The sequence below is a fragment of the Gossypium arboreum genome, chromosome 13 (genome assembly GCF_025698485.1).
Source record: "Gossypium arboreum isolate Shixiya-1 chromosome 13, ASM2569848v2, whole genome shotgun sequence".
Taxonomy (NCBI): domain Eukaryota; kingdom Viridiplantae; phylum Streptophyta; class Magnoliopsida; order Malvales; family Malvaceae; genus Gossypium; species Gossypium arboreum.
The window spans coordinates 125972210-125990933 of NC_069082.1; the positions used below are offsets into that span (position 1 = coordinate 125972210).

General features: G+C 34.9%; 1 protein-coding gene across 1 annotated transcript; it reads right to left on the reverse strand.

The window, feature by feature from the left end:
- Positions 1-1507: 1507 nt before the first annotated feature.
- LOC108454909 (probable 2-oxoglutarate-dependent dioxygenase AOP1) lies at positions 1508-4290 on the reverse strand. The gene is made up of 3 exons (XM_017753532.2): positions 3720-4290; positions 3060-3384; positions 1508-1990 (listed from the first exon to the last, which is right to left on the reverse strand). The coding sequence occupies exons 1-3, from the start codon at positions 4094-4096 to the stop codon at positions 1718-1720; spliced, it is 975 nt and encodes a 324-aa protein (XP_017609021.1). The 5' UTR covers positions 4097-4290; the 3' UTR covers positions 1508-1717.
- Between the last annotated feature and the right edge of the window lie 14434 nt (positions 4291-18724).

Here is an 18724-nt window from a genome sequence, read left to right on the forward strand (position 1 = left end):
GCAAAACGAAGGAGGTGCATGCACTGGTCGAAGCAAAATTTATACGATCAACCATTCCATTATAGCCAAGATAAAACCAATAAATAAGAAGATTGCCTTCCGTTTTTTCCCAGTTCAAATATCAGTGTAATTGATGGGTACTTGTTAGCTCTCAAATTTGAACGTCAATGCATGCAGATAAAAAATACTGTAATTTATGGCATCCAGCAAAACCATCATGATTTTTTTTTCCTAATTAAACGTTGTAAATGGTTAGCTATTAATTTTATGTAATAAATATTAGAATTTTTTCACACGAATATAATAACATTACCCATGTGACCAAATAATAATATGACCTATAATCATAAACGAGGGAGCTGCATTGGTAACAAGAAATAGACAAGTTGTCAATAATAATACAATATTTGCAATTTTTTTTCAATATCTTAATTTTCAACTTCGGCAATATGAAAAAAATAATAAATCAATAGTTCAAGTCGGTCGTTTTTATAGTCATGTATTTGGTTAGGAAAACAAATATATACAAATAGATAGAAGATAACATGTCCGCATCATTAGTATGGAATTAGAGAGGTACAAGAGTCAAATTGAGTCGACAGTGACCTGATTTTAAAGAAAATTTTATATCTAGTACAATCAGTAGCTAAGCTTGAAACATTTATTGGGTCCGAATTAAATTGTATATTTTTACAATAGTAAAAATATAATTTAATCATTTTAATAACTTATATATTTATAATTTCTAAAGAGTTAAATCAAATTTTATCATTTTTTGAGAGGTGAAAGTATAATTTTACTATTATTAATTTTAAATTTTATAAATTATAAAAAACCTAAATTAAAAATTTAAATTTTATAAATTATAAAAAATCTAAATTAAAAATTTACTATTTTAGGGGAGCATGGCCCGCCTGAATCTTCACTACACTCCCCGAGTACAACTCCATTTATTATTTAAGAACATTAATATATTCAAATATAATCTTATATTAATATTTATATGTTTATAGAATTAAAATTTAAAATTATTTAGTTTAAATACGGATCGATTTAAAGATAAAAATTTCTTTTCCTAACTCGATTTGAGTTAGATCGAGCCTAACTCAATTGATCTTTAGTTTCATTTTCTAGCCCTATAATATGATATTAGCAAACAAAGGAAGTACACTGTAAAATTATTATTCGTACTATTTATCTTTTAGTGTCTTAAAATTATTCCGTTCTAAATTAATTTTAATTCAAATATATAATAAAATAAAATAAAAATTAGTTAATTAAGCTCCAAATACCCTTAAACTATTACCCTCATTCTAATGGTTTCCAAATTTCAAAATCTTTAAATTATATCTTCAATAGTGCTAAATCAATCAAGTCCTTCCCTTCTTAAAATTATTAGTTTAACCGTAGAATCGTTATTCGAACTCTTTGTTATTTATCTATTTAAACGATAATTATTTCATCAACTATAAATATAAAAAAAAAAACTCTACAAACGAGGTTAAGATATCGATGCACATTATTATAATTTTTTAAACAACAATACATAATAGATTTAACACGATATAATTGCGTGATTATTGCAAATTTTAACATACTAATACAGTACAAGAACGCAAATCACGATTATAGTAATACGGTAAAGGACTCAATTTATTATATGTAACTTCAATTTTGAGCGAAAACCGGGCTTTAACTTGTCAAAGCGGGCATGCTTTTAATTGGAAATTGGTGGTGAGAGAGAAGCAAAGGCGTGGAGTTGCTCGCCGGATTCGATGTTCTTTGCGCGGTCCGAAAAGGCAAAACGAAAGAAGTCCATGAAATCAAAGTCCTTGTAAAGCTGAGGATGTTGCTCATCTATAAGCTCTTTGGGTGTCTTAATTATGGTACCCTCACCTGGAATGGCAAAGGCTGCTATTGAATATCGATCTTTATCTCCGCTCATCATCACTCTATGATTTACTGCTTTCAATCTCCCATTACTCCATGCCTTCGATTTTTAAAATCAACATGAATAAATATTTTATGGTAGTAATTTAATCTATATATATTGAGGAGCAAGAAGAGAGTTATTCAATGTTTGAATCTAAGACTTAATCGAGCTCAAGAGTCGAGGATAATGCTAGGCGACATGGCCTTGCCCCTTGAAACGATGGTAAAATATTCTTAAGTCTCTTCAAAAAGTAAGAAATTATAATGTAATACAATGGCAAAAATGCACATTGCTCCACTCAAATATTTTAATTTAATTTTAACCCTTTTAAGTTTTTTTTTGGCTTCATCCCTATTGAATCTGGTGTAAAAAAAATTGTTATCAAATTATTACAAGCACTGAATTGAATTAAAAAAAAAAAAACCTAAACCCAGGATAGCATTAGGAAAACAGTTTAGCTTAAGTTCTATTTATATTCATTAATATAAATTTATGGGTTAAGATCCATTTCATTATTTTACATTCATTAATATCCTATGCATGCTTAATCACTTTTTTAAGTATATTTTCATATTTAATAAATAGATCCTACATGTGGATTATATGCATTTAAATGATGATAATCATTATATTCCATACTAATGAACGAAAAGTAATTGAGTGGATATTAACCCATAAATTTGTATAATAACGAATGCAGAAAGGTTAAATATTTTAACATAATTATCGTGTAATATTTTAACAAATAATATTATCACATATCACTATATTTTTTATGTTATAGTAAACTAGAAAAGAAAAACTTGCTCTATCAAGAAAAAAGTACAAGGCATTTTCCAAACAAAGTCAATGATTGTGAAAGTCAGTTCTTTTACAATTCACAATAATTGACTTCCGTTGGCTTTTTTTTTTCTTTCAACTAAAGGTTGAAGAAAATATTAAAGAAAATCTCAAATTTCTAATTATTCTCATAAAAATAGTAAAAATCAAAATTATTATTTTTAAATCAATTTTAAAAAAATCTGAGTATAAATATATTCCATTTTCATATTTTATTTATATAGATCATGCAAATTAAGTTTAGAGTAAATTAAAAACGGGATATTAACGATATACATCAACGTACCTTGAGAGGATCTCCAACCACAAAAACAAAGGAAGAAGGAGATAAATTAGACAACTTGATCCATTGGCCGTCCTTGACCTCAATTTCTAGCCCTGAAACTTGATCCTCACAAATTACAGTGCTAACTGGTTTTTCTGTATGAGCAAAGAGTCCACTCTCATACTCCCCTGGTGGAGGGGCCATGTATTTCATCATCCGTACCAATGTTTTATAGTTTATCATCAGTGACTCAAATTTTTCTCCTAATCCGTAACTTTCAAATATCATTAACCAGATCAACTTATTCAACTCTTCCATTTGTGTCGCCAACGTGTGTACGGTGTCACTGTAATAAAACATCAAACAGTTAGACATGCATAATACCACATGTAGTCACACTTGCATGAAATTAGAATCCCATCTCATATTATTACTGTAATTATTTTTTTTTAAAAAAAACCCTACATTCCTCAAAAACATTCCAAAAAATTACTGAAATCAATTTGAATAAAAAAATCAATTTGATTTACTTGAATTCAAATTCGATGCTACTCAATGTAACTATAAAAACTCAATAATTTGAACTCACTCAATTTAAACTAAAAATTATCCAAATTTAAGATGACTCGAATGAGTAACTCAAAATAATTAAAAAATTTAAAACGTAAAAAAAATTATTACCAAAAGCGCGGGTGACCATCAGGCCACATAAGTTGAGCAAATCTTTTAACTGAGTCATAATTAGAGGCATCTCCAAGTCCAAAGCCTTCATACAACAAAGAAACTTGACTGCATGGTCCAACCCAGCCATGGTAAGGCAAGGGACTAGCGTTCTTTTGTTTCCTCTCCAATGGGACCTGGACCAATTCTTTCACCAATCTGAACATCTCCTCTCGGACTTTCTTTGATACCCTTTCGTACACCACCTCGAAACAACCGTAAGTTTCACAAGCCTCTCGAACCCTCTTGCACAAATGGTGCCACCCATCAGTTCCTCGCTCTAAATCCGATGACAGGAACTCAATGACTGGGACTACAATTTCAGCATTGACACCCATGTTCTTAATTTTTATTTTATTTTTATCTATGCTCTAAGGAAATGTTTTCTTAGACTAAATGAGCTTGTAAATTAACTTGGTTTCTCTTTACGTAGAGATTTACGTCTATTTATAGCATTCCCTAATGCATCCATCAAAATCACGACGAGTCTTGTTTACTAATTCTCAACACAAGTTGAAGGTTATTCAAGATTCAAATTTCATCGATTAAAAAAATTGAAAACAAAGATATAACAATCCCTAAACCAGGGGCATGCACTGGTGGAGTGTGTTGATATATGATTCGAATGTATATTTTTAAACCATTCAAAGCATATATCAAAATCATGACGACTCTAAAACATATATTAATTATTAATTTATGTAGCCAATATTAGAATATTTTTCACATGAAGATAAAAACATTAACCAAGCAAAACCGGGGCGTACTTTGGTCCCAAAAATAAATTCCTACTTTGGTATTATTGGTAAATTTAAAAAATTAGATACTGAATTTTTAAAGTTTTAAAGATAAAGTATTTAAACAAAAATGTTAAAAAATAAAATAAAGTAAAGATAAATGTAAAAGTTTTACATTAATGCATGAGAAGCTCATTATCAATGAGAAATTATTTTATGGATCCTTTCCATCACATCATTTAAGGTCCTTTTCTGATATTTCAACAATTTTTTCGTGTCATTGACAACAAGAACAGGGGCAAAGCCAGAACAATTTTTTGTGGGAGGAAATGAAATTTTAATTTTTTATAGTTTATATCTTTATAATTTTTAAAGGATTAAATCAATTTTTTATAATTTTAGGGGGCCAAAGTGTAATTTTACTTTTACTAATTTAAAATTTTAAAATTTTTTAAAGAGCCTAAATAGCAATTTTCTATTTTAAGGGGACGGAGCCTCTGCCAGCCTCCTAGATTCGCCTCTGAGCAATAAATTATTTTATGGATCCTTCCCACCACATCATCTATGATCTCTTTTCAATTATTTAATGACATTTTAATAATTTTTTTCATGTTATTGACACATAATTTTGGTAAATTTTTTACCCTGAACCCCGAACCGTAAACTCTTACCTTGAACCCCGAACCTTGATCCTAAATCTCAAACCTCAAATCTAAACTTGACCCCGAGTTTGGGGTTCAAGGTTCAAGTTCGAGGAAAGGAACATGGTTTGAGTTTGGGTTCGGGGTTAAGATTCAGGATTCTAGGTTTTGGATTTGGGGTAAAAAATTACTAATATGTTATGACAATGACATAAAAAAAATTGTTGAAATTTCATTAAATAATTAGAAAGAGACCATCAATAATGTAGTGAGAATGGTCCATAAAATAATTTCTCCATCATCTACTTATCATTTTCCACTTTTTCATTGAAACAATTTTATCATTTACTTTTTATTATAAATTACAAAACATATTTAAAAATAAATCACTCAAAATAATTATATTGAGTTGATTTAAATTTTTTCAATGGATTACCGTTAAAAAAGTACATAGTTTTGAATTAAGTCTTAAGAGGTTGAATTTTCAAATTTCATCAATTAAAAATTGAAAAAGAAGAAATAATCGATTATATAATCATTAGCATTATACCCTGAAATAAATAATGAATTGTTTATTTATTTTATTATTATATATAATAGTGTAATAAAAATGAAATTAAAAAAATTGCAACCCATAGAAATGAAATCCAAACCATGATTGTTTTCATTCATAAAGGAGGAAGCTAAGACGAAAAAAAGAAAACGATTGTTGGAGTATTTCACCAAATTGTTGAGAAAATTGAGAGCAACAGTATAATATGGAATGCCCATTTATATGGTCAACCACTCAATTATAGTCAAGATTAGAAGCAATAAATGAGATTGTCTTCCGTTGTCTCCCATGACTGTAATTTATGGCTACTTGTTAGCCCTCAATTTTGAACGTCAATGCATGCATGTAACAAATACTGTAACTTACGGCTACTAAATTGGTCATCATCAAATTCATCACTATTTTATATTTACTAATTAAACATTAATTTTGTGTAATCAAATATTAGAAATTTTTTCCACACGAATAACATTAACCATTTAACCATTTAACCATGTGACCAAATAATAATGGATAAACTATAAAAATAGTCATTTTAGTTTTGGATTATATTTTAGTTATTTATGTTTGAAATGTTACGTTTTAGTCACTTATGTTATCATTTTGTTACGAAGAAGCACTCTGCTGTTTAGCTCTGTTACCTCCCTAACAGCAATCCTACATGGCAGTCAAAATAGAAAAAGGAGATGAACAGTTTTCTTTTTAATTAATTAAATTTATTTAATTAAAAACATATTTGCGTCCTAGTTGGTTTAAAATCCATTTGAACTGCCACGCAGATTTGCCGTTAGGGAGGAACAGAGTTTAACGACAGAGTGACCACTTCGTAACAAAACGATAACATAAGTGATTAAAATATAATCTGAGGCAAATAATAGCAATAACATGACTTATAAACGAGGGAGGTGCATTGAAAAAGTTTTCTGTTTTCAATATCTTAAATTTTCAATTCTGGCAACATTAAAAAATTAATAATTAAATTCGTTGGTTTTTGTAGTACTGTTGAAATGGTTTGGAAAACCAACATGATAGTCAGCTAAAAGACAACATGTTGATATTATTAGAGGTGTTTAAGGTTCAAGTCTGATGGGCAGCGAAAAGAATTTTAAGTTGGACTCAAAATTAATTTAGTGTTCAAATAATACAATATTAAAAATATAATATAATATTTATATTTATATATTTTTATAATTAAAATTTAATATGTAAGGATAAAATTTTCTTACCCAGCACAATTTGGATCAAGACGAGCCTAACAAGACTCTTTGATGGTAGAGGTGCTCATAATCGGGTTGAGCTGGGTTTAAGTACGATATTAACATACTTTATGTTTGTTTAAGTCCGGTCCGGTCTAAAATATAAGTTTAAAATTTTGCCTAAACCCACTCATATTTGTAAAAGATTAATCAAGCCCATTTTAGATCCGCCCATGTTATTTTAAAAAATATATTTATTTTATTTTATTTTAATATCTAATAATTTTCTTAACTTTTTATTTATTGAAAATTTTATATAGTCATCTTAACATCATTTTAATGTTTAACTAGAGTAGTATTATATATTTAGTATATGTTTATTTTTAATGTGTTCTAAATTACATAATATATAAAAATAATATAATATAAAGTATCGTAACCATTTTTTTTGGAAAACGAAACGGGAATCGACTTGGATTTTAAAAATGAAAACAAAAACTGGGAGTCGCCACCAACCCTTTTTGATGAGGTGTGGTCGGGTCACCTTAAATTAATCATTTTAATAAAAGTTAAGATTTACTAAAACGATAATTTTTGGTCTACGAAAATCAGAAAATGAGTTCGGGAGTCGGTTACGCACGAGGAAGGATTAGCACCCTTGCAACGCCCAAAATTGGTACCTAGTTGATTAATTAGTGTCTTTGTTGTCGAAAACTTGAAAACTTGGAAGACTTTGAAATACGATCCCTTTTTGCAAAAAAATGCTCAAATGTTAAAGACCTTTTTGTCTCGAAGTAATAAAACACCATGTCCAGTAAGTTAGGACACGTCATCTCGAACTTGAGAACAGCCTTTATTTAAAATTAACGTGTTTTAAAGGATATTCGGTTAGTTAGGGTGAACGAGGAAAATTGAAACCCAGTGAGTTAGGGTACGTTTCCTCAAATTTCCAAACACCAAATATCGCCTTTATTTGCGAAAACGAAATGTCATACCCAGTAAGTTAGGGCACCACACCTCGCATCCCCGAAAATAAGCATTTTTAAAACTCGTATTGTGATTTAAAAGAATAATCCGTGATTTAGGTTAAAAGAGAAAAATCGATGTAGAAGCCCAAATTGCCCGGGCCCGATTATATCAAAACCTAACCAAACCTCTAAACCCACTAAAACCCTTAACCCATGACCCATTTACATCTACCCAAACCCATTACAAAACCCAAATATTAAACCCAATTCAAAAGCCCATTAAGCCCCCAAAAAAAAAACCTAACCAAAAAAAAAGAAAGAAAAACCTAACCCCCCCCCCCAAAAAAACCAAGAAACCCTAGCCACCTAGCCACTTTCCCACTTGCCCCATTTTTCCTCCCATTTTTGATATCCATTGTCTACCACCACCACCTACAAAATAGAAAAAGAAATAATAGAAAATCATGTAAAAGATGGCTATAAAAAGTCATTCAAAAATCATGTAAAAAAGAGGAGGGGGGATTTTACAAAAGATTGAAAAAAAAGAGGAGACAAACACAAAAATCCCTTCAAATTTTGAACACAAAAGAAACATCAATAAAAAGGTTGCATTTTTTCTTTTTTTCCTCTTCTTTCGAATCTTTTTTCTTTCTTTTTTTTGTGTTGTTTTTTTTTCTTTATATATACATATATTGTTAAAAAAAAAATTACCTTTTCCGCCACCGCCCACGGTGGCATGATGGTCGACGATGGTATGACCGACGATCGACCGGTGACCGGCCCCCTTTGGCCGGATTTCCTTTCCCCCTCCCTTCTCTCTTCTTTCCACCTTTTTTTAGGTATTTTATATATATTATGTATATATTTTTTAATGCCATTAGTTATATATTTCTTATGTATTTATTATGTATATATTCTTAAATACTATTATATATATATATATATATATATATATATATATATATTTTAAATACCATATTGTGTATATATTATTATTACAAATTATTACTATTGCTAGTATTATTATAACTATTATTATATTAGTGTATATTTTATGTACATATGTATATATATATGTATATATATATATATATATATATATATATATATATATTTGTACATATTATTATTTTATATTATTGTTGTATATTTTATGTATATATTTTTTATGTACGTTTCCTAATATTTTCTTTTATTGTAGATATTATTATTATTATTATTACATACTTTTATTATATGCATATATATATATATATGTATTTTTATGTACATATTATTATTTTATATTATTATTACCAAATATGTCATTTTTCCTATTTTATTATTAGTACATGATTTGTTTTTATTTTGTAAATATCATTATTATTGTTATTCTAATATTCTAGTATTCCATGTTAATATTTTCATTAATGATATAATTTTTTTTATGTCCTTTATCTATTTTTAATTTCTCACTTTAGGAATATTTTTCTCATGTTTTAATTAATTTCAAAAATAAGGCAATGTACCGATTTAATATTAAGCTATCGATTTCATCGCTATGTTGGGTGAAATTAAATGGCTTGTGTTAAAAAACAGGACACCCTTTCTAAAAAATCGAAAACTAAAATTCTCATTTTTCAATCGGATCACGATTAAATATTATATTGAACTCGTATTTTTGAAAATCAAGTCAACACATGTTTATGAGATACCAATTTTGGGCGTCGCGAGGTGCTAATACCTTCCTCGCAGAATCGACTCCGAACCCCAATTTTCTCTGGACTTTTGACGAGACCTAAATTCGCCCTCATTTTGTGCAAGAATAAGTTTTCTTTTTCTAAAAAAGGATGGTTTATTAGGTGTCCGGTCACACCTAGAAAAAAGATCGGTGGCGACTCCCTTTTTTAATAAAATCGAAAGTTAGTTTTCAAATGTTTAATAAATCACCACAATTAGCGACCAAGCGAAACTAAATTTTTTTTTTACGTCGCTACAGCTGGCGACTCCGCTGGGGACCCTTTTTGAGAGTCGAGTCGAATTAAACTCGCGTTGTCAAAATTTTCAAAGTTCCTTATTCAAATTAACATTTAGTCGTGATCTTCAAATTTTTTGTTTTCAAAAAAAATCATGCATTTGCATCGTGTTGAATATATTCTAACTTGTTTTATCCGGTTATTTTTCAGCTTTAAATTTTTATGATTTTAGTTTGGTTTAGTTTTTTAAATAAAACGTAAAGGTTTGCAAGTTTCTCCCACACACCGTGCACTTGCATTTTGCATAACATAAGCTCTCTACCCGGGCTCTGTCCGTTTAAGTGAAAGTAAACGCTATGCCTTCGTGAGTTAACTCGTCCCTCCGCACAGGCTAGTGAATACTTTCAGGTTACATATGACTTATGCTTTCGTGAGTTAACTTGTCCCTCCGCATAGGCATAAGTAAATGTAATCCCTCGAATTGAACTCGTGAGCCTGTGACGGGTTATGACCGAGGCTTCGTGCTAATCTTAGCAGATGATAGTACGAGCAATTCGAGCACCTGTCTAGAACCAAAACCGCATATAGTGAACCATACGAGCCACCCAACTAGAGCCATGCCGAACCTCCGCTCGTTTAGTAGTCACCGAAATAAGTACACAGGAAAAGCACATCTTACCTTCTATTTCTTTTACATTTGTGCTTTCTAAGCAAGGGAATCGAGTCCACTGGACCAAGTAGCTTAATTTGTTAGATTTTCCACAGTTTTTCTCCGTTTATATGTGTTGCGCTAACCAAGGTCGTTTGTCTGTATTTTTATTTTTCATCATGCATCGAAGGCATCTTGTTAGAAAGGTGTTGATTAGAGATTGGTTGCCAAAAACGGGTTTCTAATGGAGGAGTCAATTATACGAGTGACCGAAACATTGTGTAATACTCCTTTGATTAAGGAAATGCCTAAATAGGGGCTATCTTGAAATTAACACCAAATTTTTGCATATTCATTCATGACTGACATTCATTTGACATTCATGCATTCATTCATGCATTGCATATCCCATACTCGGTCGCTGAAGATAAAATATATAATTTGCAGTTGTAATACCACAAGACTGGAACCACGTCATCCGTATAAAACGCGCCGGCAAGCTAGAGTAATGGAGGCTGAATTCAATGAGAGAATTGAAAGGATGGAAAGGGCTCAAAAGGAATTACAGGAGCAACTGGCCAAATCGCAACAAGAAACGAGAGACCTAATGGTGAGATCTCGAGAGGAATCACTCGAGCAAAGAGATCAGATGGCCAAAATGATGGAGATGATAACAAATTTGGTCAAAGGAAAAGGACCCGTGCAGAACCCCGATGTTATGGAACCTCAGTCAAGAATTCACCACGATCAGGATCCACTCTATCCCCCGGATTCACTCCACCACACTCCCGCGTAGCATAAAAAGGGTACACCTAAGGAGAACCCACAGTCCCAGAGCAACGGCCGGTGCCACATACTCATTTAGGGCAAGGAATATTCATATCAAATTCTATGGCTAATCCTGCCAATCCAATTGTTCCAGATTTGGACGATCCAACGGAAATAGCCAGGTTGAGAATGGACGATCATGAGACTCAAGAGAAGTATAGGAGCTTAGAGGAAAGACTCAAAGCAATAGAGGGTACTGAAGCCTTCTCTGCACTAAGTGCCAAAGAGCTCAGTTTGGTGCCAGATCTAGTTCTGCCTCCGAAGTTCAAGGTGCTTGATTTCGAAAAATACGATGGCACGAGATGTCCAAAGGTGCATCTTGTCATGTTTTACTGAAAAATGACCGGTTATGTGAACGAGGATAAGCTACTCATACATTGCTTTCAAGATAGTCTAACAGGGTCAGCTCTTCGGTGGTACAACCAACTTAGTAGAGAAAAGATTCGATCCTGGAAGGACTTGGCGTCTGCATTCTGTGAGCAGTACAAGCATGTATCGACATGGTGCCGACCGGATGACCTTGCAAATGATGGAGAAAAAGCCATCGAGACCTTCGACAAGATCTTGCAGAGATGGAGAGACGTCTCGCCCAAGTGGAACCCCACTAACAAAAATAGAGATAACCGTTCTCTTTATCAATACCTTAAAGGCGCCGTTTTATGACAAACTAGTGGGAAGTGCCACGAAGGAGTTTGCGGATATTGTAATATCTGGTGAGCTCATAGAGAATGCCGTCAAGAGCGGTAGAATGGAAGGTTCAGAAGGTTCAAAAAGGGCAGCGCCTATGAAGAAGAAAGAACCAGAAGCCCATATGGTGGGAATGGGAAACCGTTATGCCTCTAATCCATATCCAAATCAACCCCGACCTCGAAATTATCCACCTCCAAATTTTTATTATCCTCCTCAAACCCCTTATTACCAAGCACTACCTCATTTCTATCCCATTTACGCCACGAACAATCAAACACCTGTCACCTCATTCCCACAAAACATGGTACCCGCTCAAAGCCAAACCAGAAATGAACAAATACTAGTAAGGCCTAATCCCGAGAGACTGCAGTTTACTCCCATCCTTGTGTCGTATGGAGAATGTACCCAAAACTTTTGGAGAAACAACTGATTTCTCCCCATTACATGGCACCCCTTAAACCTCCATACCCGAAATGGTACGATCCAAACGCTAGTTGTGCATACCATGCCGGGAACCAGGGGTATTCTACTGAGAATTGTCTTGCTTTCAAGAGGAGAGTTCAAGGGCTCATTAATGCAGGCATTTTGCGATTTGATGGTACTGGCGGTACGGCTGGGAATCCATTCCCAAACCACATCGAAGGGAATGTGAGCGCAGTAGGAGAGGAAGACAAACGACAAAGTAGAAGATGGGTTACTGAAATAAAAACACCTCTGCAGAGAATCTGGGAGGTACTAGTTGAAAAAGGGTTACTCTGTCGTTTTAACGGAATATTTGAAGGAAAAGATGCAAAAGGTCACAGTTTTTGTGAGTTCCATGGCATTGAAGGGCACGACATTCAGTCCTACGAGGAATTCAGAAATTTACTGCAAAATATGATGGATAACAAGGAGATTGGGATCTTTTATAAAAGCGAGGAGGCCGATAGAGGAGAAATATGCGCTTCTGACAATCAATCATCAGGTTTCCCATATAGCGCCGACCGACCGTTAATAATTTATTATGACGCGAAGAAAGAGCCGGTGAAGCCAAAAATGATAATCGAAGTACCATCTCCTTTCCCTTATAAGAACAATAAAACAGTACCGTGGAGATACGATATTAATATTGTCACACCGGAAGTTAGAAATTCCAAAGCCATAACTGAAGATGTGGGATAGGTAGAGCATTTTACCCACAGTGGGCGTTGTTATTTGAAAGAAGTCAAACCAGTAAAAATGAATAGTGATTGGAAGCAAAAAGGGAAGGCAGTGATGCACGAAGTCAAAGTCGAGCAAGAAATTCCACCCGTGTAAGAAACCAAAAAACCTGTGAATGAGGAAGAAGCTCAGGAATTCTTGAAATTTATCAAGCACAGCGAGTATAGTGTGGTGAAACAATTGAGTAAGCAGCCAGCATGAATCTCAGTTTTATCTCTACTATTAAATTCAGAGCCACACCGGAATACTTTATTGAATGTGTTAAATCAAGCTTATGTGGCCAACAACATATCCGTTGAGAAGCTTGATAGGTGTGTAAATAATCTAAATGCTGACAATTTCATCTCTTTTAGTGATGATGAGATACCGCCAAATGGTAGAGGCTCGGTGAAAGCGCTACATATCATGACTCGCTGTAAGGGCTACATAATACCGAACGTACTCATCGATAATGGGTCAGCGCTAAATGCTATGCCATTGGCCACGCTTTTCAGAATACCGATGGATTTGTCCTACTTAAGGCCCTGTCATTCCACGGTAAGGGCATTCGACGGAACGAGGCGCGAAGTCATGGGAAAGATCGAAATCCCTTTGGAAGTGGGCCCTTACATTTATGATGTTGAGTTCCAAGTTATAGACATTACACCCTCTTATAACTGCCTTTTGGGAAGACCCTGGATCCATTCTGCTGGAGCAGTCCTATCATCCCTCCATCAAAAGGTGAAATTTATCATGGACGGTTGTTTGGTCACTGTCGAGGGAGAAGAAGACATTGTCGCATCTGTCTCTGCCGATGCACCGTACTTGGAAGTGGACAAAGACGCATTGGAATGTTCCTTTCGATCCCTTGAATTCGTCAATGCCACTTTTGTTGTTGAGAGAAACAGAATTCCGGTGCCAAAACTGTCGAGAAATACTAGAATGGGTGTCAAATTGATCGTAGGAATGGGAGCTCGAGCGAGAAGAGGTTTAGGGAGATATTTGCAAGGAATAGTCAGGGCTTTAAAGCCAGTGCACCACAGGGCCCGATACGGTTTGGGGTTCCAGCCTGACATGCGTCAAAGAAGAAGACAGTGGAAAAAAGATCAGGAAAGAAGGATTGCAAGAACTTTGGGCCGAGAACCAGAATGGGAACCAATAGAGTACCCTCATTTGTCAAAAACATTTACATCTGCAGGAATGATGTACCTTGGACAAGATGGTCCACGAAACACACTATGGTTAATTGAAAAGGGTCTTCAAAATGTCAGTATAAATGTTATTGACAAAGGGGCTGATGTGAGTAAAGACGTCTCGAGGATACGCCCTTATCCTCCTGGTTTCATCTAGAACAATTGGACTGCCGAGGATCTTCTTGTAGTTTATAAGTCTTCAGAGTAATGCTCAAACATTAACATTCTATTGTGTCTTTAGATATAATAGAATTCTTTTGTAAGAGCTTGCATTCACTCTTTATCATTTAAATGAATATCAATGAAGATGCATTTTATCACGATTTTTCGCATTATCACTAATTTCATAATCATCTCCTCATTTCATAGCCTATCTGTACATTTGCCTCATACCATGCTATAACATTTCGTTTGTTGGTTCCAATACTTGGATGCCCTTCTATAGTTTCCTTTTCCATTCAACTTTCAGGTGCTCAGATATCAATGGCATGAACAAACCCGTTACGAGTCCTGAAATCGATTTTGAGAAGGCTGTTTGTTTAGGAGAATTCGAAGCCGAAGAAAATGCTGAAGACTATGTCTCGTCTCCTGAATTGTTAAGAATGGTGGAACAAGAGGATAAACAGATTTTGCCTCATGAAGAATCTATGGAAATAATAAACTTGAGAACTGAAGAAAGGAAACAAGAAGTGAAGATTGGGACTTCTATTTCAGAGAGCACTAGGTATAATTTGATCGCTTTACTCCGCGAGTACAAAGATGTTTTCGCATGGTCATACCAGGATATGCCAGGGCTAGATGAAGATTTAGTGGTCCACAAGCTCCCATTAAAGCCAGAATGCAAGCCTATCCAGCAAAAATTAAGACGGATGAGACCCAAAATGCTGTTGAAAATAAAAGAGGAAGTCAAGAAGCAATTTGATGCTGGCTTCCTACAAGCCTCCAAATATCCATAATGGGTGGCTAACATAGTCCCGGTACCAAAGAAAGATGGCAAAGTATGAATGTGCATAGATTACCGTGACCTGAATCGAGCAAGCCCAAAAGATAATTTTCCCTTGCCACATATTGATACGTTGGTGGACAACACAGCAAAACATTCATTATTTTCTTTCATGGATGGATTCTCGGGGTATAATCAGATCAAGATGGCCCTTGAGGATATGGAGAAAACTACCTTCATAACAATGTGGGGAACGTTCTGCTACAAGGTGATGCCATTCGGGTTAAAGAATGCTGGGGCAACATATCAGAGGGCTATGGTGACGTTATTCCATGACATGATGCATAAAGAAATAGAGGTCTACGTCGACTATATGATTGCTAAATCTCGAGGGGAAGAAGAGCATGTAGTGAATCTCAAGAAGTTGTTTGACAGGCTGAGAAAGTTCCAGTTAAAGCTCAATCCAGCCAAATGTACGTTTGGGGCTACCTCGGGGAAGTTGCTAGGCTTCATTGTCAGTGAAAGAGGTATCGATGTTGATCTAGATAAAATAAAAGCCATTCAAGAGTTACCATCTCCGCGCACGCAAAAGGAAGTTAGAGGATTTTTAGGGAGATTAAATTACATCGCCCGATTCATCGCTCAGCTTACCAACCAATTCGACCCAATTTTTCGACTTCTTCGAAAACATAACCCTGGATAATGGAATGAAGAATGCCAGATGGCCATTGATAAAATAAAACAATATTTGTCTAGTCCTCCAGTGCTAGTACCACTAACTCCGGGAAGACCATTGATATTGTATTTAACTGTGTTTGAAAATTCAATGGGTTGCGTACTGGGGCAACACGACGAGTCAGGAAAGAAAGAAAAGGTGATCTACTACCTCAGTAAAAAGTTCACTGAATATGAGGCAAAGTATTCGTCCATTGAAAAATACTGTTGCGCTCTGGTTTGGGTAGCTCGGAGACTCAGACAATATATGTTGTATCACACGACATGGCTAATTTCAAAGCTCGACCCAATAAAATACAAGATGGAACCGCCGACACTATCAGGAATAATGGCATGATGGCAGATCCTCTTTTTGGAATATGACATTGCCTATGTAAGTCAGAAGTCGATAAAAGGGAGCGCAATAGCTGATTTCTTAGCAACTCGAACGACAGAGGAATATGAACCTTTAAGATTAGATTTCCAGACGAAGACTTAATGTGCATCACAGAAATAGAATCCGAGTCATCAAAAGAGAAGTCATGGAAGATGTGCTTTGATGGTGCGTTAAATGCTTTAGGGCATGGAATTGGAGCAATCCTGGTATCACCAGACGAGAATCATTATCCGTTCAACGCAAGACGAACTTCTTCGTACCAATAATATCGCAGAATATGAGGCTGTATCATGGGGCTTCGTGCGACTATCGAAGCGAAACATCGAGATCTTGGAGGTGTACGGGGACTCAGCCCTAGTGATTTACCAAATCCGTGGAGAGCGGAAAGTGAGGGACTCAAAATTGATTAAGTACAGTGATTTAGTGGCTGGATTGATCAAGGAATTCAAAGAAATAACTTTTCATTACTTCCCACGAGAAGAGAACCAACTGGCTGATGCCCTAGCCACTTTGGCTTTAATGTTCAAAGCAAGTAGAGAAGCAGAAATAATGCCCCTCAAAATGAGCATATACTAGGTCCTTGCACACTGTTGTAGCATTGAGAAAGAAGTAGACGGACGGCCTTGGTTCCATGATATCTTAGAATATATCAAGAATCAAAGGTATCCCGAACAAGCGAATGAGAACGATAAAAGAACAATTAGAAGAATGGCAGCGGGATTTGTTCTTGATGGGGATGTCCTGTATAAAAGAGGAAAGGATCAGATGCTTTTGAGATGTGTGGATGATGTTGAAGCCAGAAAAATACTTGGAAAGGTCCATGAGGGAATTTTCGGAACGCATGCCAATGGTTTCAATATAGCCAGAAAGATCATGAGACTCGGTTATTATTGGCTGACAATGGAAAGTGACTACATCAATTTTGCCAGAAAATGCCACAAATGTCAAATCTACGGCGATAAAATTCATGTAGCCCCTTCACCCCTTCATGTCATGACTTCTCCGTGGCCTTTTTCTATGTGGGGCATGGATGTCATACAGCCAATTTCTCTAAAAGCTTCAAATGGACATCGATTCATTTTTGTGGTTATCGATTACTTCACAAAATGGATTGAAGCCGCTTGCTTGCCAATGTGACGAAGACTGCAGTTTTGAAAAGGAAATCATTTGCCGATATAGTTTGCACGAAATAATCATTTCAGATAATGCCATGAATCGAACAATAAGATGATGGAAGAAGTGTGCGAGCAATTCCAAATAAAGCATCATAACTCCTCGCCCTATCGCCCAAAGATGAATGGGGTGTGGAAGCGACCAACAAAAATATTAGGCGATCATTGGGAAAATGATGAGACATATAAAGATTGGCACGAGAAACTACCATTTGCTTTAGATGCATATCGCACATCTGTGCGAACATCTACGAGAGCAACTCCTTTCTCTCGGTTTATGGAATGGAAGTGCTACCTATTGAGGTTGAGATCCCTCTCTGCGAGTCTTAATGGAATCAAAGTTAGAAGAAGCGAGAATGGGTACAAGCTCGATAAGATCACTGAACCTCATTGAAGAAAAGCGTCTCGGGCAATTTGTCATGGACAAATGTACCGAAAAAGAATGATCTGAGCCCATGACAAGAAGGTACGGCCAAGAGAATTCCATGAAGGAAAACTCGTGCTGAGGAAAATCCTTCCAATACAAAAAGACCTGCGAGGAAAATGGGCACCAAATTGGGAAGGACCATATGTCGTAAATAAGGCATTCTCAGGAGGAGCTTTGATCCTTACCGAGATGGATGGGAAAGAGTTGTTGAATCCAGTGAACTCAGATGCTGTGAAGAAATATTATGCTTAAGATGAAAACCCGAAAAAGGCATCTTAAAAAAAAAAGGGATCAAGGCGAAAACTCGAAAAGGGCGTCTTGATTAGTACAAAAAGATTAGGATGAAAACCCGAGAGGGCGTCCTAATGAAACAAACCTGGCGGTCGAACGATAGGTCAAGCAGTGAGGCTACAGTATTCGAAGCATTTTTGAAAGCTCGAAATCTTCTACGCAAGAAGCCGCGCTCGAAAAGATTTTTGATTGAGAAACGATGAAGAGTTCATGTGTTGAATATCTAGAGCATTTGTATCCGTTGAATACGATCCTTTCTTTCTTTTTGACATTTTTTACTCTCATTGGTTAACTTGCTTTGTTTGCCACATTTGAAATAGATGAATATGAAATATCATTTTGTCCCTATCGACCTTTTCATGCATCTCATTATGTGTTTATTTACATGATAAATGGTGAAATGACATACTCTAAACAAAAGAAATGTTAAGCA